This window comes from Rhinolophus sinicus, chromosome X (assembly GCF_036562045.2).
Source record: "Rhinolophus sinicus isolate RSC01 chromosome X, ASM3656204v1, whole genome shotgun sequence".
Classification (NCBI taxonomy): domain Eukaryota; kingdom Metazoa; phylum Chordata; class Mammalia; order Chiroptera; family Rhinolophidae; genus Rhinolophus; species Rhinolophus sinicus.
In genome coordinates this window covers 70,358,656-70,377,356 of record NC_133768.1, presented here as the reverse complement: position 1 = coordinate 70,377,356, position 18,701 = coordinate 70,358,656, and the positions used below count along the sequence as shown (strand labels likewise).

Genomic DNA, 18,701 nt, shown 5'->3' with positions numbered 1-18,701 from the left:
ACAAATTATTATGTTGGTGCAAAAGTAATTGTGGTTTTAGCAATTATTTTTAACCTGTTAAACTGCAATTACTTTTGCACCAACCTAATAATATATACTATCAAGCAGTGATGACCACTACAAAGAAAATAGGAAATGAGTGGCTGGAGAGAGATGAGGGAAATCAGGACTCACAGAAGCCAAGGAAGGACAAATTCTTCAGAAAGGAGTGGTCCACAGGGACAAACACTGCAAGGAAGGTCAAGGATATATAAGCACAGAAGACTGTCCATCTAATTTAGTGACATGAAGTTCACCAGTAACCTTAGTGAGTGCCAATTTAGTAAAGTGACGGCAGTGAAAACAGACTGCAGTGGGTTGAGCGAATGAAAGGGAAGTAAGAAAGCTAAAAAGGAATGTAAGCAATTCCTTAAAGAACTATAGCTATATAATGGAGAATGATAAGGCATTAGCCAGTAGTGGACCTCAGATCAAAAAAATATTTTCAAGATGGAAGAGATGTAAACATGTTTATATGCAGAAAGGTAACTGCCCATAGTGAGGAAGAAGTAATCCTCAATTTCATACAATTCTAGATCAACAAATCTAAATCTGGCTTAAAACTCATTCCACACATCTCCTGTAGTGTAAATTGCATGGCGCTGTGACTATTACTTTCCTTGATGCTCTGAGGTCTTTCTCGCTTACTTGCAGTCACAAAATTCCAAGTGAGGCAAGTAAATGTGCTGTTGCTATCTCAAGACCCCCATTTGCTTCAATGTCAGTTTTCAGTCACCTGTAGCCACCAGAAAGGCATGAAATCAGAGGGGTTTTTTGTTTCACTTTTTTATTTCTTTTTTTAACTCATCTATTGCAGTAAGCAACTGCTGAAAAGTGGGTGATGACAAAAATAGCCAAAAACTCCAAACTAAGATTATTGTCAATGCAAAGTAAACTGAAGATTCACTGCTTAATAATAACTTGGAAAAAACAATAAGTCAGTGATATAAAAACTCAGAAGCATTGAAATCAGGGTCTCAAAGAGATATTTGTTACACCCATGTTTGTATAGCATTATTCATAATAGCTACAACATGGAGGCAACCCAAATGTCCATCACAGATGAGTGGATAAGCAAAATGTGGTACTTATGTATACAGACAATGGAAAATTCAGCCTTAATAAGTAAGGACATTCTGCAATAAGCTGCATCACAAATGAACCTTGAGGACATTATGCTAAGTGAAATAAGCCAGTCACAAAAAGACAAACACTGTATGATTCCACTTATATGAGGTACCTAGCATAGTCAAAATCTAACTAACTTCTAACACTTCTAACACAGTGTCATACTTCTAACACTTCTAATAATTGTTCCTGATGAATAGAAATAGAGTTGATTTCTGTATGTTGATTTTTTCATCCAACAATCTTACTAAATTCTTATTAGTTTGAATAATTTATCTTTATCTACTTTAAGCTCTTTATGGTAGAATTACAAATAATGATTGTTTATTGCTTCCTTTCCAATTATTACATATTTTATTTATTTCTCTTTTCTTTATACAATAGCTAGAACTTCTAGCATAATACTGAATAGGACTAAGGAGAATCATCATCCTTATCTTTTTTCTTAACTCAAAGGGGATATTTTTAGTATTCCTCCATCAGAAATAATGTTTGATGTAAGAGTTTTACAGATTCCCTGTATCAGGACAGAAGTTCCTTTTATTTCTAGTTTGCAAAGGTTTATCATTATTATTATTATTAATGCAATTTGTATTTTTCCTGGTGCTTTTTTGTATCTATTGAGATCATCTTATATGATTTTCTCTTAATGCAGTGAATTATATTAATTGATTTTCTAATGTTACATCTACCTTACATTTCTGGAATAACCCTTGCTTGGTTGTGAAATATCACCTTTCTTACACTTTGTTGGATTTAATTTTACAGTATTTTGTGGTTTTTACATTTGTGTTCATGAGTGACTTTGTCCTGTAATTTTACTTTCTTTTTAATTATCTTTATCTGATTTTGTTACTGAGGTTTTACTGGCTCCATAGAAAAAGTTGAGGTATATTTCGTTTTACTTCCTTAGAATAATTTGTATAAAATTGAAATTACCTCTTCTTTAAATAATCTGAGGCTGGTGTTCTCATTACATGATGACTTTTTTCATTTTTTCATTTTTATTAAATTTATTGCGGTGACATTGGTTAGTAAAATTATATAGGTTTCAAGTGTACACTTCTATAATACATCATCTATATATTATTGCATTGTGTGTTCACCACCCAGAGTCAGTTCTCCTTCCATCACCATATATTTGTGATTATTTTAAACTACTGATTTTATGTGTTTAACAGTTATGGGATTAGTTAGTTATCTTGCACCATCCCATTGAGGGTGTGGTCTTTGGATTCCCAGCTTTATGCAGGGATTTCCTATTAAAACTATCTGTCTTGTCTCTAAGCTTCACCTGTGCCCCCAACTCCTAATGTAGGAAGTAGTAGATAAAGACTATGACTAGTATCCCCAGAGAGATAAATGACATTGTATCCATGCAGCAACAGCAGTATGCTATAAAAAGGAATAACCAGAGAATAAGTAAAAGCTCTTAGAAATTAAAAGTATGAAATAAAATATACAAGAGAAGGTTTTAAAGAGAAAATGGAGAAAATCTCTCAAAAAGTAGAAAAGAGACAAAGTTGTAAAATAAGGAGGAAATATAAAAACATTAAGATTAGGGGAAACTGGGTACAGGGCATATGGGAACTCTGCAAAACTAAAATTATTTCAAAGTAAAATGTTTTAAAAGTACAGTTATTGATTTTAAAAGAAAAGCTTCAAGTAGCTCTCCATTGCCTGTAACTGTGATATCCAATATGGTAGCCACCAGATCATGTGGTTATCTAGCACTTGAAATGTGGCTGGTATAAATTGAGAAATGGTATAAGTATAAAATACACACTGGATTTTAAAGACTTAACATAAAAAACAAGAATATAACACATATCACATTTTTTTAGATTGATTACATGTTGAAATGATAACATTTTGGATATAGTGGGTTAAATAAAATACATGATTATAATTGAAAAAACTAAAGAAAATCATTTGTTCATAGAGTGAGCTCTATGAACTGAACCTGTATTGAGCTAAACCTCATAGAAACACACCAACACAGAACTAGTCATCAGCAATCAGTGAAGAGGGGTATAGTCAGTTTCCAACTGGGGTCAGGGACTGAGCCAGAGGGAAGCTGTGTTGGCCTGGGTTAGTACTTATTTGCGGGAGTAGACACATTCTATCCTTGGCTACCTTTCTTATGTGTCTCATTTTCACACTGCTTCCTCTGGTGTCTTTTCATCATATCAGTATAAAACCTTTAAAATATTTGTTTAAAAGGCACCCCTTTTGGTAATCGTGTTCATGGGGAGCAACCTCTCCCCTTGTTCCTCTTACCTCAACACAGCTCTCCTTCTGACAATGTGAAGCCCAGTATTTTACACTGAATGTAATGGGGTTCTGAATCCTATTTAGTACATCACTGAAGTAGGCTTCTTAGACATTATGTTTAAAGGCCAACAACCCAACAGAAAAAATGGTCAAAGAATGCAACAGTTCACTGAAAAGGAAACTCAAATGGGTCTTAAACATATAGAAATATGTGCAACTTCACTAATAATAAAATAATTGCAAAATAAAACAACTTAAATATCCTTTCTATCAAATTAGCAAAAAATTTGAAATCTGGTAACTCACTATGTGGTGAGGCTACAGAGAAAGGAAAACTCATACATTGCTGGTAGGAGTGTAACTAGTACACTTCCGTGTAGAGCAATTTGGCAACATGTAAAATATATTTATCACAAATGCATTTACTCTTTGATCCAGGTATTCTGTTTTTAAGAATTTATCCTACAGATATACTTGCAAACACATGAAGGCAAAGGATTAGGAAAAAAAAAAAGAAAGCAATTCCATCAACAGGGATTGAGTCAGGGGAAAAAAAAGGGTATACTTGTTAAATAGACTATTATACAGCTATAAAAAAGAATAATGAAGCCCTCTCTATATTGGCATCAAAATATTTCCAAGATATCTTGTCAAGTGAAAAAGCTAAGTGCACAATGTTGTATATACTATACTACTATTTGTGCTTTTAAAAAGGTGGAGATAATCATATATTCATATTTGTTTGTGTTTGCAAAACTGTACAATGAGTCTTAAGACCCTAATGAGAGTGTTTTGGAGTATGTTTATAAAAATTATTTCCCTTCCCTTCAGGAACCCATGTACTTCTTGTCAAATCCCGTCCTCTCCTAATTCCCTTCATCAACCGATCTTTTAGAGGAAGTCAGTTATCCCCATCACTCTACCACCCCTCTATATATCTGCCTTGCCCTTCAACATCCTATTCATCTCCCAAGCTTGTGCTGTTAAACTATTTTAAGTTCTGTTAACGGCTTTTATGGGGCAGCACCTGCTCGTAAGATTTTAAGAAGCACTTTCAAAATCTCGAAGGCAATGGTAGTTGTTGGTTACCTTGTAAAACTGACTAGAAAAGCTGAGAACGATGGAGCCAGCCTTTGTAATAATTATGGCTTTGCAAAAATTCAAGTAGTAAGTGAAAGATCCAGTATAGGCAATTTGTGACTCATTGAAATCAAGTCCTCAAATCCTTGTAAACAAAGCCCCACAAAAAACTTCTTTAGAGTCTGAGGCTTTGGCAATTTTTAGCTGTGGCAAGGACTTCTGTAAGATTTGAAGGTCATATGTTGAAAATGAAGCAGATATAGCATTTGGTCTTATGTCTTTTTCCCTAAGCTCTACTTTTCTTCTAATTTCCAGCTCTTTTCAAAGTCCTGACCATCACCCTTGGATACCCCTCCATCACTGGAGGAAAAAAGGCACTGCCTCCATCCAACCAAAAGGAGAATTAGCTGACATGAATGCTTTTGCAGGATGTAAAGACTGAGCAGGGACAAAAGACAATGAAGCTTGCAGAAGTGAAGAGCAAGGCCAGAAAGCCTCACTGGGACCCCTGTTTCTTTTGCTGAAGATGATGACATTGGTAGAAAACAATGAGCTGGGACCATTAAAGCCTTTGAAATGCCTGGGCAGCCAAAGCTCTGCAGATCCATTATGGCAGCCTTCTAAGTGTGAGCCTCTGCCAAGCCAGGGTAAGTGGGTATCTGACACATTGGAATGTGTTCACTTCTTTCTCAGCAAAGGCTGTTAAAGGCTAGGTTGATTTTTGTTTGTTTGTTTGTTTGTTTTTTGAAAGGGTCTGATGAATAAAGACTATTTATGAAAAGGCTGGTGCTTTGAAGGAAGGAAAAAAATACCTGCTGACAGACATGAAAACATGCAATTTCACAGACTTTCAATCATTCTCAGCACCTCTCGTACATCCTGAGCCACATTTCATTTTCTTATCTCTGGGTACAAAAGGCTGTCACCATATTTCTTCAGCATGTTAGCTATCTCTCCGACCTCTGTCACACAGAAACACAAATATTGTGTATGGTACACATGTTCAGTTTCTAGACAACACTCTTACCTTCTCCTCTGCTACTTGACTTAACACTTTGTACCTATGAGATTTTGTATTTTCACATCAAACGGGAAAGATGAGCCATTCTTCTTAGTAAGGTGGGGTGGTAGCTTTAGCCAGTGCCCATTTAAGCAAGTGTTTCCCAAACCTGATCTTGATCAAGCCCCACAGTATCTCCCCATAATTGAAGATGGTCTTGCAAAGACTCAGTAGAAAATCCACCCTAACTTTTGAAAGTCTTAATAGGACCTTAAGGAAACTGGACAAGTGGTTATAACTTCAGCTAAAATATCAGTTTTCAGGGTCAAAAAACAGGCAGCTGTTTCCATGTCTTGGCCACCGTAAACAAAGCGGCAATGATCGATAGATGAATGGATAAATAAGTTGTGGTATATATACACAATGGAATACTATTCGGCAGTAAGAAAAGATGATATAGGAACATTTGTGACAACATGGATGGATCTTGAGAGAGTAATGCTAAGCAAAACAAGTCAGACAGAAAAAGCAGAGAACCATGTGATTTCACTGATATGTGGTATATGAACCAAAAACAACAAAAGAACAAGACAAACAAATGAGAAACAGAAACTCATAGACACAGACAATAGTTTAGTGGTTGCCAGAGGGTAACGGGGGCGGGGGGTGGGGGGTGGGAGATGAGGGTAAGGGGAATCGAATATATGGTGATGGAAGGAGAACTGACTCTGGGTGATGAACACACAATGGGATATATAGATGATGTAATACAGAATTGTACACCTGAAATCTATGTAATTTTACTAACAATTCTCACCCCAATAAATTTAATAATAATAAAAAAAATAAATAAAAATAAAAAAAAAAATAAAAAAAAAAACAGGCAGCACTACAGCTACCAAAATTTTGGAAAGCACTTCATTTGCTCTTTCATTAGGCATATATATATTAAGCTCCTGTTATGTAGCAATATGCTGTTAAGTGCAGGGTACACAAAATAAAATCCAAAACTTGCCCTCAATAGGATTAAAGCCTGGTAAGAAGAGATAAATATGTAAACAGATGAATAGAGTGTAATGATGGAAGACTGCCCAGGGTACAGTGGAGACTGAGGAAGCAGATGACCTTTAAGAAATAAATAGGTAGGAGTTGTTGTGGAACTGCCATTTCCTCCGTTTTCGGTCTCTGCACCTTTCTCGGGCCTCCCAACAGCACTATGTTGGGACAGAGCATCTGGAAGTTCACAACCTCTGTTGTCCATAGGAGCCACTATGAGGAAGGCCCAGGGAAGAATGTGCCATTTTCAGTGGAAAACAAGTGGTGGTTGCTAGTTATGATGACTCTGTACTTTGGATCTGGATTTGCCACACCTTTCTTTATAGTAAGACACCAACTGCTTAAGAAGTATGTTTTACTTAATCCATGAAACGGATATGAAGGGGAGCATTTTAAGAGGTGCAGTCACTTTGAAAAATGGATCAAACTGTTGAATTCAACATACTAGATATGTCTGTAAATAAAGTTATGTCATGACCCTTAATGCCTCTTCCATGAAATACAAAAGATAATAATTTTTTTAAAAAAAGAAAGAAAAAAGAAATAAATAAATAGGTATTGCTTTTTTGCAATCGGTTTGCCACCAGAGCAAAGATATAGTGAAAGCCACCGCTAAATCTAACCCAAAATGGAAAAGGAAATGACACACAATGTCATTGTCATTGGACACGTAGATTCCAGCAAGTTTACCACCACTGGTCATCTGATCTACAAATGTGGTGGGATTGACAAAGGAACCATCGAAAAAGTTGAGAAGGAGGCTGCTGAGATGGAAAAGGTCTCCTTCAAGTAATGCCTGGGTCTTGGATAAACTGAAAGCTGAACAAGAGCTTGGGATCACCATTGATATCTCCCTGTGGAAATTCTAGACCAGCAAATGTTATGTGACCATCACTGATAGCCCAGGACACAGAGACTTTATCAAAAACATGGTTACAGGCACATCTCAGGCTGACTGTGCTGTCCTGATTGTTGCTGCTGGTGTTGATGAATTTGAAGTAGGTCTCTCCAAGAATGGGCAGACCTGTGAGCCCATTCTGGCTTGCACAATGGATGTGAAACAACTAATTGTTGCTGTCAACAAAATGGATTCCACTGAGCCACCTTATAGCCAGAAGAGATATGAGGAACTTGTTAAGGAAGTCAGCACCTACATTAAGAAAACAGGCTACAACCCTGACACAGTAGTATTTGTGCCAATTTCTTGTTGGAATGGTGACAACATGCTAGAGACAAATGCTGACATGGCTTGGTTCAACGGATGGAAAGTCACCCATAAAGATGGCAATGCCAGTGGAACCATGATGCTTGAAGCTCTGAATTGCATCCTGCCACCAATTTGTCCAACTGACAAGCCTTGGCGCCTGCCCCTCTGGGATGTCTACAAAATTGATGGTGTCGGTACTGTCCTTGTGGGCCGAGTGGAGACTGGTGTACTCACACCCAGTATGGTGGTCACCTTTGCTCCAGTCAGTGTTACAACTGAAGTAAAGTCTCTTGAAATTCACCATGAAGCTTTGAGTGAAGCTCTTCCTGGGGATAATGTGGGCTTCAGTGTCAAGAATGTGTCTGTCAAAGATGTTCATCGTGGCAATATGGGTGGAGACAGGAAAAGTGACGCACCAATGGAAGCAAGTGGCTTCATGAGTCAGGTGATTATCCTGAACCATCCAGGCCAAATCAGTGCCGGAAATGCACCTGTGCTGCACTGTCACACAGCTCATATTACTTGCAGATTTGCTGAGCTGAAGGAGAAGATTGATGGTGATTCAGGGAAAAAGCTGGAAGATGGCCCCAAGTTTTCAAAATCTGGTGATGCTGCCATCATTGACATGGTTCCTGGCAAGCCCATGTGTGTTGAGAGCTTCTCTGACTACCTTCCCCCGGGCTGTTGTACTGTGCGTGACATGGGACAGACAGTTGCTGTGGGTGTCATCAAAGCAGTGGATAAGAAGGCAGCTGGAGCTGGCAAGGTCACCAAGTCGGCCCAGAAAGCTCAGAGGCTAAATGAGTATTATCCCCAATACCTGCCACCCCAGTCTTAATCAGTGGTGGAAGAACGGTCTCGGAACTGTTTGTCTCAATTGGCCATTTAAGTTTAATAATAGAAGACTCGTTAATTATTACAATGCATCGTAAAACCTTTAGAAGGAAAGGAGAATGTTTTGTGGACCATTTGTTTTTTGTGAGTGTGGCAATTTTTAAGTTATCAGTTTTTTAAAATCAGTACTTTTTAATGGAAACAACTTGACCAAAAATCTGTCACAGAATTTTGAGGCTCATTAAAACAAAGTTTAATGATCCCTTTTACCCTCATCCACCACCACCCTCTCCCCTTACTCTCTGGTAACCACTAAAGTATTGTCTCTGTCTGAGTTTTATTTATTTGTTTGTCTTGTTCCTTTGTTGTTTTCAGTTTTATATACCACGTATCAGTGAAATCATATGGTTCTCGACTTTTTCTATCTGACTTATTTTGCTTAGCGTAAGATTCATCCATGTTGTCCCAAATAGCACTATTTCATCTTCTTTATCCAATCATCTATCAAAGGACACTGGTTGTTTCCGTGTCTTGGCCACTGTAAATAAAGCTGCAATGTATTGCAGAATTGTACACCTGAAACCTATGTAACTTTACTAATCATTGTCACCCCAATAAACTTTAATTTTTTAAAAAATTAATGAAAAACAAAGAACTAAATAGGTATAAACCAACTAGATTGTGGTGGGTGAGGGGACATGTGTTGTGAGATATATTTCAAGTATACATTTTGTTGATAATAACACAAGCTACAGCACAGAAATGTGAAACAGGGCCTAGGAAGCAATTCTACATGGCTAAAGACGGTTTAGAACCAAGTGAAATAAAAGGTGTGGATGATTGTTTTAGTAATGGCTCACAATTTGTCCACAGATCCCTGTATACACAGCCTTTTGAAACTTTGCCACCCCTACCATCAAAACCTTAGCCATTTGACTTATTTTGGCCAATGTGACAATACCAATTGTGAGGCTTTAAAAATGCTTGTACATTGAGGCTTGCCCTCTTTTGTTGTTGGGTAATCCAGCTACCACCAACATGTGACTGAGGAGTGATACAAATATCCATGAATATTCTCAGTTAAGCAGAAAAAGCAACTCAGAAAACCCATTTTGTTAGTATTATGGGTAAGTAAAAATGGGCTCTTCCCTAACTTCATATAAACAAACTGTACTTCTTATAAGTAAACTGTTTGGTACTCCTTGTTTGCTTCCAGGACAGTCATTTCCCTATGCACAGAAGCAGTACAGTTTTGTGGTTAAAGACGCAGGCTCCAGAATCCAACTGGCTGTCCAGGAGCGTGGTGACCCCGGTGTAAGGTGTCCATAACTCTTGAGAGCTGGCAGAAGATGCATGGAGCCGAAGGCAGAGTTAGGCATGCTTTATTCACAGGCTTTCTGGGCACAGCCAGCCTTGTTAGGGTACCACCAGCCTTGTATGACGGCCGGGCTTTTATACTGTGCTGAGACAATAGTGGCTCACAGACGAGGTGCTTATATAAGTGTACATAAACAGCGACATCTTCAGGATGGACGGTGCCTGCGCAACATTCCATGGTAGGTAACTGGCGGGCCACTGCATCAGGTCTGCAGAATGGCCGGGGAGGGAGCCTGACTGACTCTATTTTCCCTACAGTGGCGTAGATTCCAATCTTGGCTCTATCACTTATATGGTGTGTGAATCAGGGCAAGTTATCTAATATCTGTGAGTCATGATTTCCTCATCTGTATAATGTAGATAATAATGATACCTCATAGGGTTTTGTGAGGGCTGAGATTTGTTATTATTCAGCTTCCTGCCTCTGAAAAACCATAAGCAGCATTTACTATACGGAAGGTATTCAACTGTAACTCTTGCTGCTCAGATTTCACATTTCTCTAAATAACCTTAATTAAGGAGACAAGTGCCCCACTCAACACATAACAAGTGTTATGAATGAATCACTGGATAGTTAAGACCCAGCGGCAATAGGAAGCCACCAGAGAAGCTAAGTCAGGGACTGAGGTGCACTTGCCCTGCGTCTCCTTCCATTTAGCCAACTGGTCTCCCTGAGGTGAGAGGAGAATGACTATTCATTTCCTCCAAGGCATTCAACTGTTTAAAGGAATCCATTACCAAAGTGTGTCACCTCATCTGAAATATTCCCAGCAGCATTTACAAGTGTCATACTCATCTTCTTCCACTGAGAACAAATTGAATCCCTAGGCTGTTATTTGGCACCAGCTTCCGGAAGTCTTCTCTTCTTCTTACCACTATGTCTAACCAAATTTGCTTTAGTATCACGCACAGCACCACCCTGATTTTCCCAAGGATTGATTTCCCTTCATAGAACTCTGAAGAACTTCCTGCTTCGCTGCAGTTCACTGGAAGAATGCCTCCAATTCATTCTAAGCAGCCAAGATTTCATCATCAAAACTGCCATATAAAATTGCAAAACTGTCATGCTACATCTCAGGAACAGTACTTATTAATCAGTCAAGAAGACTGACAGATTTCAGCATTCTTGTGAAAATAGTTAGGTAACATATCTATAACTTTTCCTTAAAAAATAATCCCAAAAGTCCTGACTCATTTTATCCCAACAAAGATAAAGCATGGCAGCATAGATTTCACAGAGGATAACTTTTGGTCCCTAGAGGTCAACCTTCTCATAAGCACCACTGTGAGCAGGGTGAAAGTGATTTACCAAATTTATCTGCCTAGTAGGCTTCTTGCCTCCGACTTGCAAAGCTTAAAGACTCCACCTGCCTTCCATTTCCCCACCAGCTGTGTTATGATCCTTCATGGGAAAGGCTCTGAGGTACTGCTGTCTCTAGTGGTAACACTCAGTCCACCAGTTATGCTTCTTCTTCCAACACTGAAGTTTAATTGGTTTCAATATTCCTTCTCACTTTTACCAAACCTCAGTGGAGTCATCCTGAAGAACCTCATTAAGTTAACTGGCAAAGGAGAGCTACGTTGGCTTCAGACAAGTGCTCAAGGACAAGTGTTCAATGATGCTCCAATTCTCTCAGACCACCTAGAAGAAGCTGACCAAGCAAGCAGCTGTGATTAGAAAAACAAGTAGGTCGATCAGATGGCTCCAAGAATGGGGACGATGGCCCAATACTTTTCATTTCTAGGAGAGGCAAAAGGATGACGAATAGATGAGGATTGATTTCCCCAGCACCATGGGAAAACATAGTCCCAAACCAACTCTCAGCTCAGAAATTGTAACTTTTTTTGCTTCATTTTATGAAAATTCAGAGCTTCATAATTTGTTGACAATACAAAGGAAGATATATGGCAGATGTTGCATTTTTCTATCTGATGGGAAAATTAGCTAAAAAAAACAACACAGGACTTTTGTGTAAGATAACACCAGTATCTTTTCCACAGGTGTCGCATAAGGGCAAACTCAGCTGTAAGCCCTTTTCTCAATTTAATTCAAATTACTATCTCATGGTTCTCTCAAGGTTACCCAACTCAGAAAGAAATAAAAAAAATAGGAAAACACAAAAGATACTTATTCAAGGGATTGGTGGGCACCAACCCTCATGTGTGTTGTATCTGCTGATTCTCTGACTTCCAGGACCCTTGATTTTTATTGCACACTTGACTCAACTGTAACAGCTTTTTTTCCTCCTTAGCAACTGCTAACTTGGAATTTCATCTCTTTATTGATGGCCCACAAAGTTATCAAGTGCCAAAGGAGTTAAGTGCTTTAAAGTTTCCTCATTGAATTATCAGAAAAACTCTATAATGTTTATATTATTACTCTTAATTTTATAGATAAAGAAAATTGATCAAAATGGCGGTGAGAGGTGAGCATCTATAAAGCTACCCTTGAATTTACAACGAATCGAACAACAATAACTCACAAAGGACTCCTTACAGAGCACACAGGCAAGATGAAGAGGCCCACTACTGAATTCACCTAAAGGGGGGCGATCGCACAAGCAGACAGGAGGGAAGGGAGAAGTGCGGAGACGGAGCCACGCGGGCACAGGACGCAGACCTAGCACAGTGCTCCGAGCTCGCTGCATCCCGAACTACTGCAGGTGCAGGAGAGGGAAGAACTTGGACTGCTAGCGCTCTGCTTATGGCCCACAGTGCTGAGCAAGCAGCATATAACACGGCTGAACCCAACACACCAGGTAGAGACCTCGGAGAAAAGACTAGGGAAGAGGCTGAAAATGGTGGTTTAAGCCCTCACTGCCGAGCAGAGAATGAAAGCCTTAGGAACTGAGACTAGCCGCCCCCTCCCACCCTCCCAGAGCTCGCCCCGCCCCCACCTTCCCGGTGATAGAAGCGGAACAGTAGCAGTGTCAGATCAAAGGTACAGAATATTTGCTGTTCTGAGACCTGTGGACCGCAGACACAGATTCGCAGCCCGACAAGTTCCGGCAAAGGGGAGGGAGCTGTGGAAGCAGGAATAGCTGTGGTGGTGGTCTCACCATTACTCTGGGCCACCTCTCACAACTCACCCCGCCCCTGGCCCCACCTGTTTGGGCGGATCCCTGCAGGAGTAAACAGAACTGCTGAAATATATGGGCTCTGAATCTGGTGAAGGAAGAGCTTTGGAACTTCAAAAGCTCTCCGCATACCCACAAGGACACTGCGCCCTGTGAACCAGGCGAACTATTAACAGAGGAGAAGTCCATATCCCAGGGAATCCCCCCATTATGTGAGAAGCTGGAATAGTGCAGAGAAAACATAGCACTACCATGTGAGACAGGAAAAAAAGGCTGAAGTCAGAGAGAAAACAAAACATTCTGACAGAGGAGGAAAAAAGGTGGCGTGAGGTGAGCCTCTGTAAAGCTCCCCTGGAATTTACAACGAATCGAACAACAAAAACTCCACAAAGGACTCCCTGAACAGCAGACAGACAAGACGAAAAGGCCGCCTACCATAGTCACCTACAGGTGGGAGAACCGCACGAGGGGGTAGGGGGGAGGAGGAAAAGGAGAGGTGCGGAGACGGAACCGCGCGGGCGCAGGAGGCAGACCTAGCTCAGTGCTCCGAGCTCACTGCTTCCCGAAACTACCGTAGCTGTGGGAGAGGGAAGAACTCGGACTGCTAGGGCTCCGCTTATGGCCCACAGGGCTGAGGGGCAGCATATAACATGGCTGAACCCAACACTCACGGCAGAGACCTCAGAGCAAAGACTGAGGGAAGAAGGCTGAAAACGGTGGTTTAAGCCCTCACTGCCACAGAGAAAAGAAGACTTAGGCACTGAGACTAGCCACACACTCACTACCCTCCCAGAACTCGCCCTGCCCCAACCTGCCTGGTGCTAGAAACCGAAACAGTAGCAGTGTCAGATGAAAAGAATAGAATATTTGCTGTTCTGAGAACTGTGGACCGCAGACACAGATTCGCAGCCCAACTAGTTCCGGCAAAGGAGAGGCAGCTGTGGAAGCAGGACCGGCTGTGGTGGTGGTCGCCATTGCTCTGGGCCACCTCTCACAACTCACCCGCCCCTGACCCCACCTATCTGGGCGAATCCCTGCAGGAGTAAACAGAACTGCTGAAATATACGGGCTCTGAATCTGGAGCTGGAAGAGCTTTGGAACATCAAAAGCTCTCTGCATACCCACGGGACACTGCGCCCTGTGACCTAGGCGAACTATTAACAGAGGAGAAGCCCGTCTCCCAGGGAATCCCCATTGTGTGAGAAGCTGGAATAGTGCAGAGAAAACATAGCACTACCGTGTGGGAGAAGAAAATAAGTTGCAGTTGGAGAAATAATAAAACATTCTACCAACAAGTGCTGGCAAACAAATAAAGACCACTTTCTATCAACCTGTTGCAGAAGTCACTCATGTAGATGTCTAGGAAGAGAAAAAGTAAACCAGTAATCGCCATGAATAACCAAGGCAACAAGATAGCTTAGAAAGAAAGTGAAAAATCTCCAGAAAGGGACTTAAAGATACAGAAATATGTGACTTAAATGACAGAGAATTCAAGATTGCAGTTCTGAAAAAACTCAACGAGATACAAGAAAACACAGATAGGCAGTTAAATGAACTCAGAAACTCAATCAAAGAACAGCATGAGCATTTTACGAAAGAGATTGAAATTTTAAAAAAGAACCAAATAGAATTTCTGGAGATTAAGAACTCAATAGAAGAAATTAAGAATGAAATAACCAGCTTAGGTAGTAGAGTTGACCAGATGGAGGAAAGAATCAGTGACATCGAAGATAGAAACCTGGAAATGACACAGATGGAAGAAGAAAGAGACTTGAGACTTAAAAGAAATGAAAGAACTCTACAAGAACTTTCTGACTCCATCAGAAAGAGCAATATAAGAATAATGGGCATACCAGAAGGAGAAGAAAGAGAGAAGGGAACAGAGAATATATTCAAACAAATTGTCGATGAGAACTTCCCAAATTTGTGGACAGAACTGGACCCTCGAATCCAAGAAGCAAATAGAACACCTAGTTACCTCAATCCCAACAGGCCTTCTCCAAGGCACATTGTATTGAAGCTGTCTAAAATCAAGGACAAAGAAAGAATCCTCAAGGCAGCCAGGGAAAAGAAGACGGTAACTTACAAAGGAAAGCCCATTAGATTATCATCAGATTTTTCAGCAGAAACTCTACAAGCCAGGAGGGAGTGGAACCAAATATTCAAACTATTGAAAGAGAGAAATCATGAGCCAAGAATAATATATCCAGCAACGATATCCTTTAGATATGAAGGAGGAATAAAGACTTTTCCAGACATACAGAAGCTGAGGAAATTTTCTAATACACGACCTGCACTACAAGAAATACTAAAGGAGGCTATTCGACCACCATCAACAGGGACAATTTGTGGCAACCAAAACTCAAAAAGGGGGAGAGTAAAGGCCTGAACGGGAATATGGGAATGGAGAAAGTAAGCGTGCTGAAGAAAATGGAATACTCTAAATATCAAACTTTCTTTTACATAAACTTAAGGGTAACCACTCAAAATAAATCCAGAACTGAAATATATACTGAAATAAAAGAAGAAACAGAGGAAACATCATAGAATACCACCACACAGAAATAATACACAACAACAAAAAGGGAAAGAAACAATGGAGACACAGCCTTACCAGAAAACTAAAGATAGAATGACAGGAAATCCTCACATATCAATAATCACCCTAAATGTAAATGGACTGAACTCACCAATAAAAGGCACAGAGTAGCAGATTGGATCAAAAACTAAACCCAACCATATGCTGTCTCCAAGAGACACATCTCAGCTACAAGGACAAGCATAGACTCAAAGTGAAAGGGTGGAAATTGACACTCCAAGCAAATGGTACCCAGAGAAAATCAGGTGTAGCCATAATGATATCAGATGAAACAGACTTCAAGGTGAAAAAGATAACAAGAGACAAAGATGAACATTTCATAATGGTGAAGGGGACTGTACAACAAGAAGACATAACAGTCATCAATATTTATGCCCCAATCAGGGAGCACCGAAATACACCAAGCAACTACTAACAGAACTAAAGGGAGAAATTGACCAAAACACAATTATACTAGGGGACTTAAATACATCATTGACAGCTATGGATAGATCATCCAAACAGAAAGTAAATAATGAAATAGTAGCCTTAAATGACACATTAGATGAAATGGACATAATTGACATTTATAGAGCACTTCAGCCTAAAACATCAGACTATACATTCTTTTCTAGTGTACATGGACATTCTCAAGGATAGACCATATATTGGGACATAAAATCAGTCTCAACAAATTTAAGATTGAAATCACTAGTGAATTCTACCAAACCTTCAAAGAGGATCTAATACCAATCCTGCAAAAACTCTTCCAAAAAATTGAAGAAGAGACAGTACTCCCTAACTCATTTTATGAGGCCGACATTACCCTGATATCAAAACCTGGTAAGGACAGCACAAAAAAAGAAAACTACAGTCCAATATCTCTGACGAATACCGATGCAAAAATCCTAAATAAAATTCTAGCAAATCGAATACAACAACGCATTAAAAAGATTATTCATCACGACCAAGTGGGGTACATCCCCGGGGCACAAGGATGGTTCGACATACGCAAATCCATCAATGTGATACATCACATAAACAAAATAAAGGACAAAAATCATATGATTATATCAATTGATGCAGAAAAAGTATTTGACAAGATACAACATCCATTTATGATTAAAACACTTAATAAAATAGGTATAGAAGGAAAATACCTTAACATAATAAAGGCCATATATGACAAGCCCTCTGCTAATCTCATAATTAATGGTGAAAAGCTGAAGCCCTTTGCTCTACGTTCAGGAACACGACAGGGCTGCCCCCATCACCTCTGCTTTTCAACATAGTGTTGGAAGGCCTTGCCAGAGAAATCAGGCAAGAGAAAGAAATAAAACGCATCCAAATTGGGAATGAAGAAGATAAATTAACACTCTTTGCAGACAACATGATGTTATATATAGAAAACCCTAAAGACTCCACCAAAAAGCTAGTAGAAACAATCAACGAATACAGTAAAGTTGCCGGCTACAAAATCAACGTACAAAAGTCCATTGCATTCCTATATACTAACAGTGCTATCTCAGAAAAAGAAATACAGAAAACAATTCCTTTTGCAATTGCAGCAAAAAGAATAAAATACCTAGAAATAAACTTAACCAAGAATTCGAAGGACCTATATGCTGAAAACTGTAACACATTTTTGAAAGAAATTGAAGACACAAAGAAATGGAAAGACATTCCATGCTCATGGATTGGAAGAATCAATATAGTTAAAGTGGCCATATTACCCAAAGCAATATACAGATTCAATACAATCCCCATCAAAATCCCATTGGCATTTTTTAAAGAAATAGAACAAACAAATCATCAGATTTGTTTGGAACAACAAAAGACCCCAAATAGCCAAAGCAATCTTAAGAAAAAAGAACAATACTGGAGGTATCACACTCCCTGACTTTAGCTTGTACTACAGGGCTACAATAATCAAAACAGCGTGGTCTTGGCAGAAAAACAGACAGATAGACCAATGGAATAGAATTGAGAACCCAGAAATAAAACCACATAAATATGTACATATAATTTTCGATAAAGAAGCTCAAAACATACAATGGAGGAAAGATAGCCTCTTCAATAAATGGTGCTGGGAGAATTGGATAGCCATGTGGAAAAAAATGAAACTGGACTGTTAACTGTCACCATGTACCAAAATTAATTCAAAATGGATCAAAGACTTAAGCATAAGTCCTGACACAATAAACTGTATAGAAGAAAACATAGGTACTAAACTTTCAGACCTTGGGTTCAAAGAGCATTTTATGAATTTGAAGCCAAAGGCAATGGAAGTAAAAGATAAAATAAATGAATGGGAGTATATGAAACTTAAAAGCTTCTGCACAGCAAAATAAACCATCGACAAAATAAATAAAGAGGGAACCAACTGAATGGGAGAAGATTTTTGCAAACAGTGCCTCCGATACGGTACTAATATCTAAAATATACAAGGAACTCATGAAACTCAACAACAAAACAACAAACAACCCAATTGAAAAATGGGCAGAGGACTTGGAGAGACATTTCTCCAAAGAGGACATACAAATGGCAAATAGACATATGAAAAAATGCTCAACATCACTAATCATCAGAGAAATGCAAATCAAAACCACAATGAGATATCACCTCACCCCAGTCAGAATGGATATCATCAACAAAACAAATAGTAACAACTGTTGGAGAGGCTGTGGAGAAAAAGGAACCCTCAGACACTGTTGGTGGGAATGCAGACTGGTGCAGCCATTATGGAAGGCAGTGTGGAGGTTCCTCAAAAAGTTACGAATAGAATTGCCATATGACCCCGCAATCCCTCTCCTTGGTATCTACCCAAAAAATCTGAAAACATTTATAGATAAAGACACGTGTGCTCCAATGTTCATTGCAGCTTTGTTTACAGTGGCCAAGACATGGAAACAACCAAAATGTCCTTCGATAGATGAATGGATAAAGAAGTTGTGGTATATATACACAATGGAATACTATTCGGCAGTAAGAAAAGATGATATAGGAACATTTGTGACAACATGGATGGATCTTGAGAGAGTAATGCTGAGC

General features: G+C 39.3%; 1 protein-coding gene and 2 pseudogenes across 1 annotated transcript in view; all 3 read left to right on the top strand.

Moving 5' to 3' along the window:
* Positions 1-6,737: 6,737 nt before the first annotated feature.
* Positions 6,738-6,947, top strand: LOC109439004 (cytochrome c oxidase subunit 7C, mitochondrial; annotated as a pseudogene).
* Positions 6,948-7,205: 258 nt separating this feature from the next.
* On the top strand, positions 7,206-8,622 carry LOC109439005 (elongation factor 1-alpha 1; annotated as a pseudogene).
* A 3,786-nt stretch (positions 8,623-12,408) lies between these two features.
* The window catches only part of ESX1 (ESX homeobox 1), a 141,489-nt gene continuing 135,196 nt past the window's right edge, over positions 12,409-18,701 (top strand). Inside the window, exon 1 of the mRNA XM_074323310.1 lies at positions 12,409-12,421. Within this exon, the coding sequence (XP_074179411.1) occupies positions 12,409-12,421 (13 nt within the window). The remainder of the gene's footprint in view (positions 12,422-18,701) is intronic.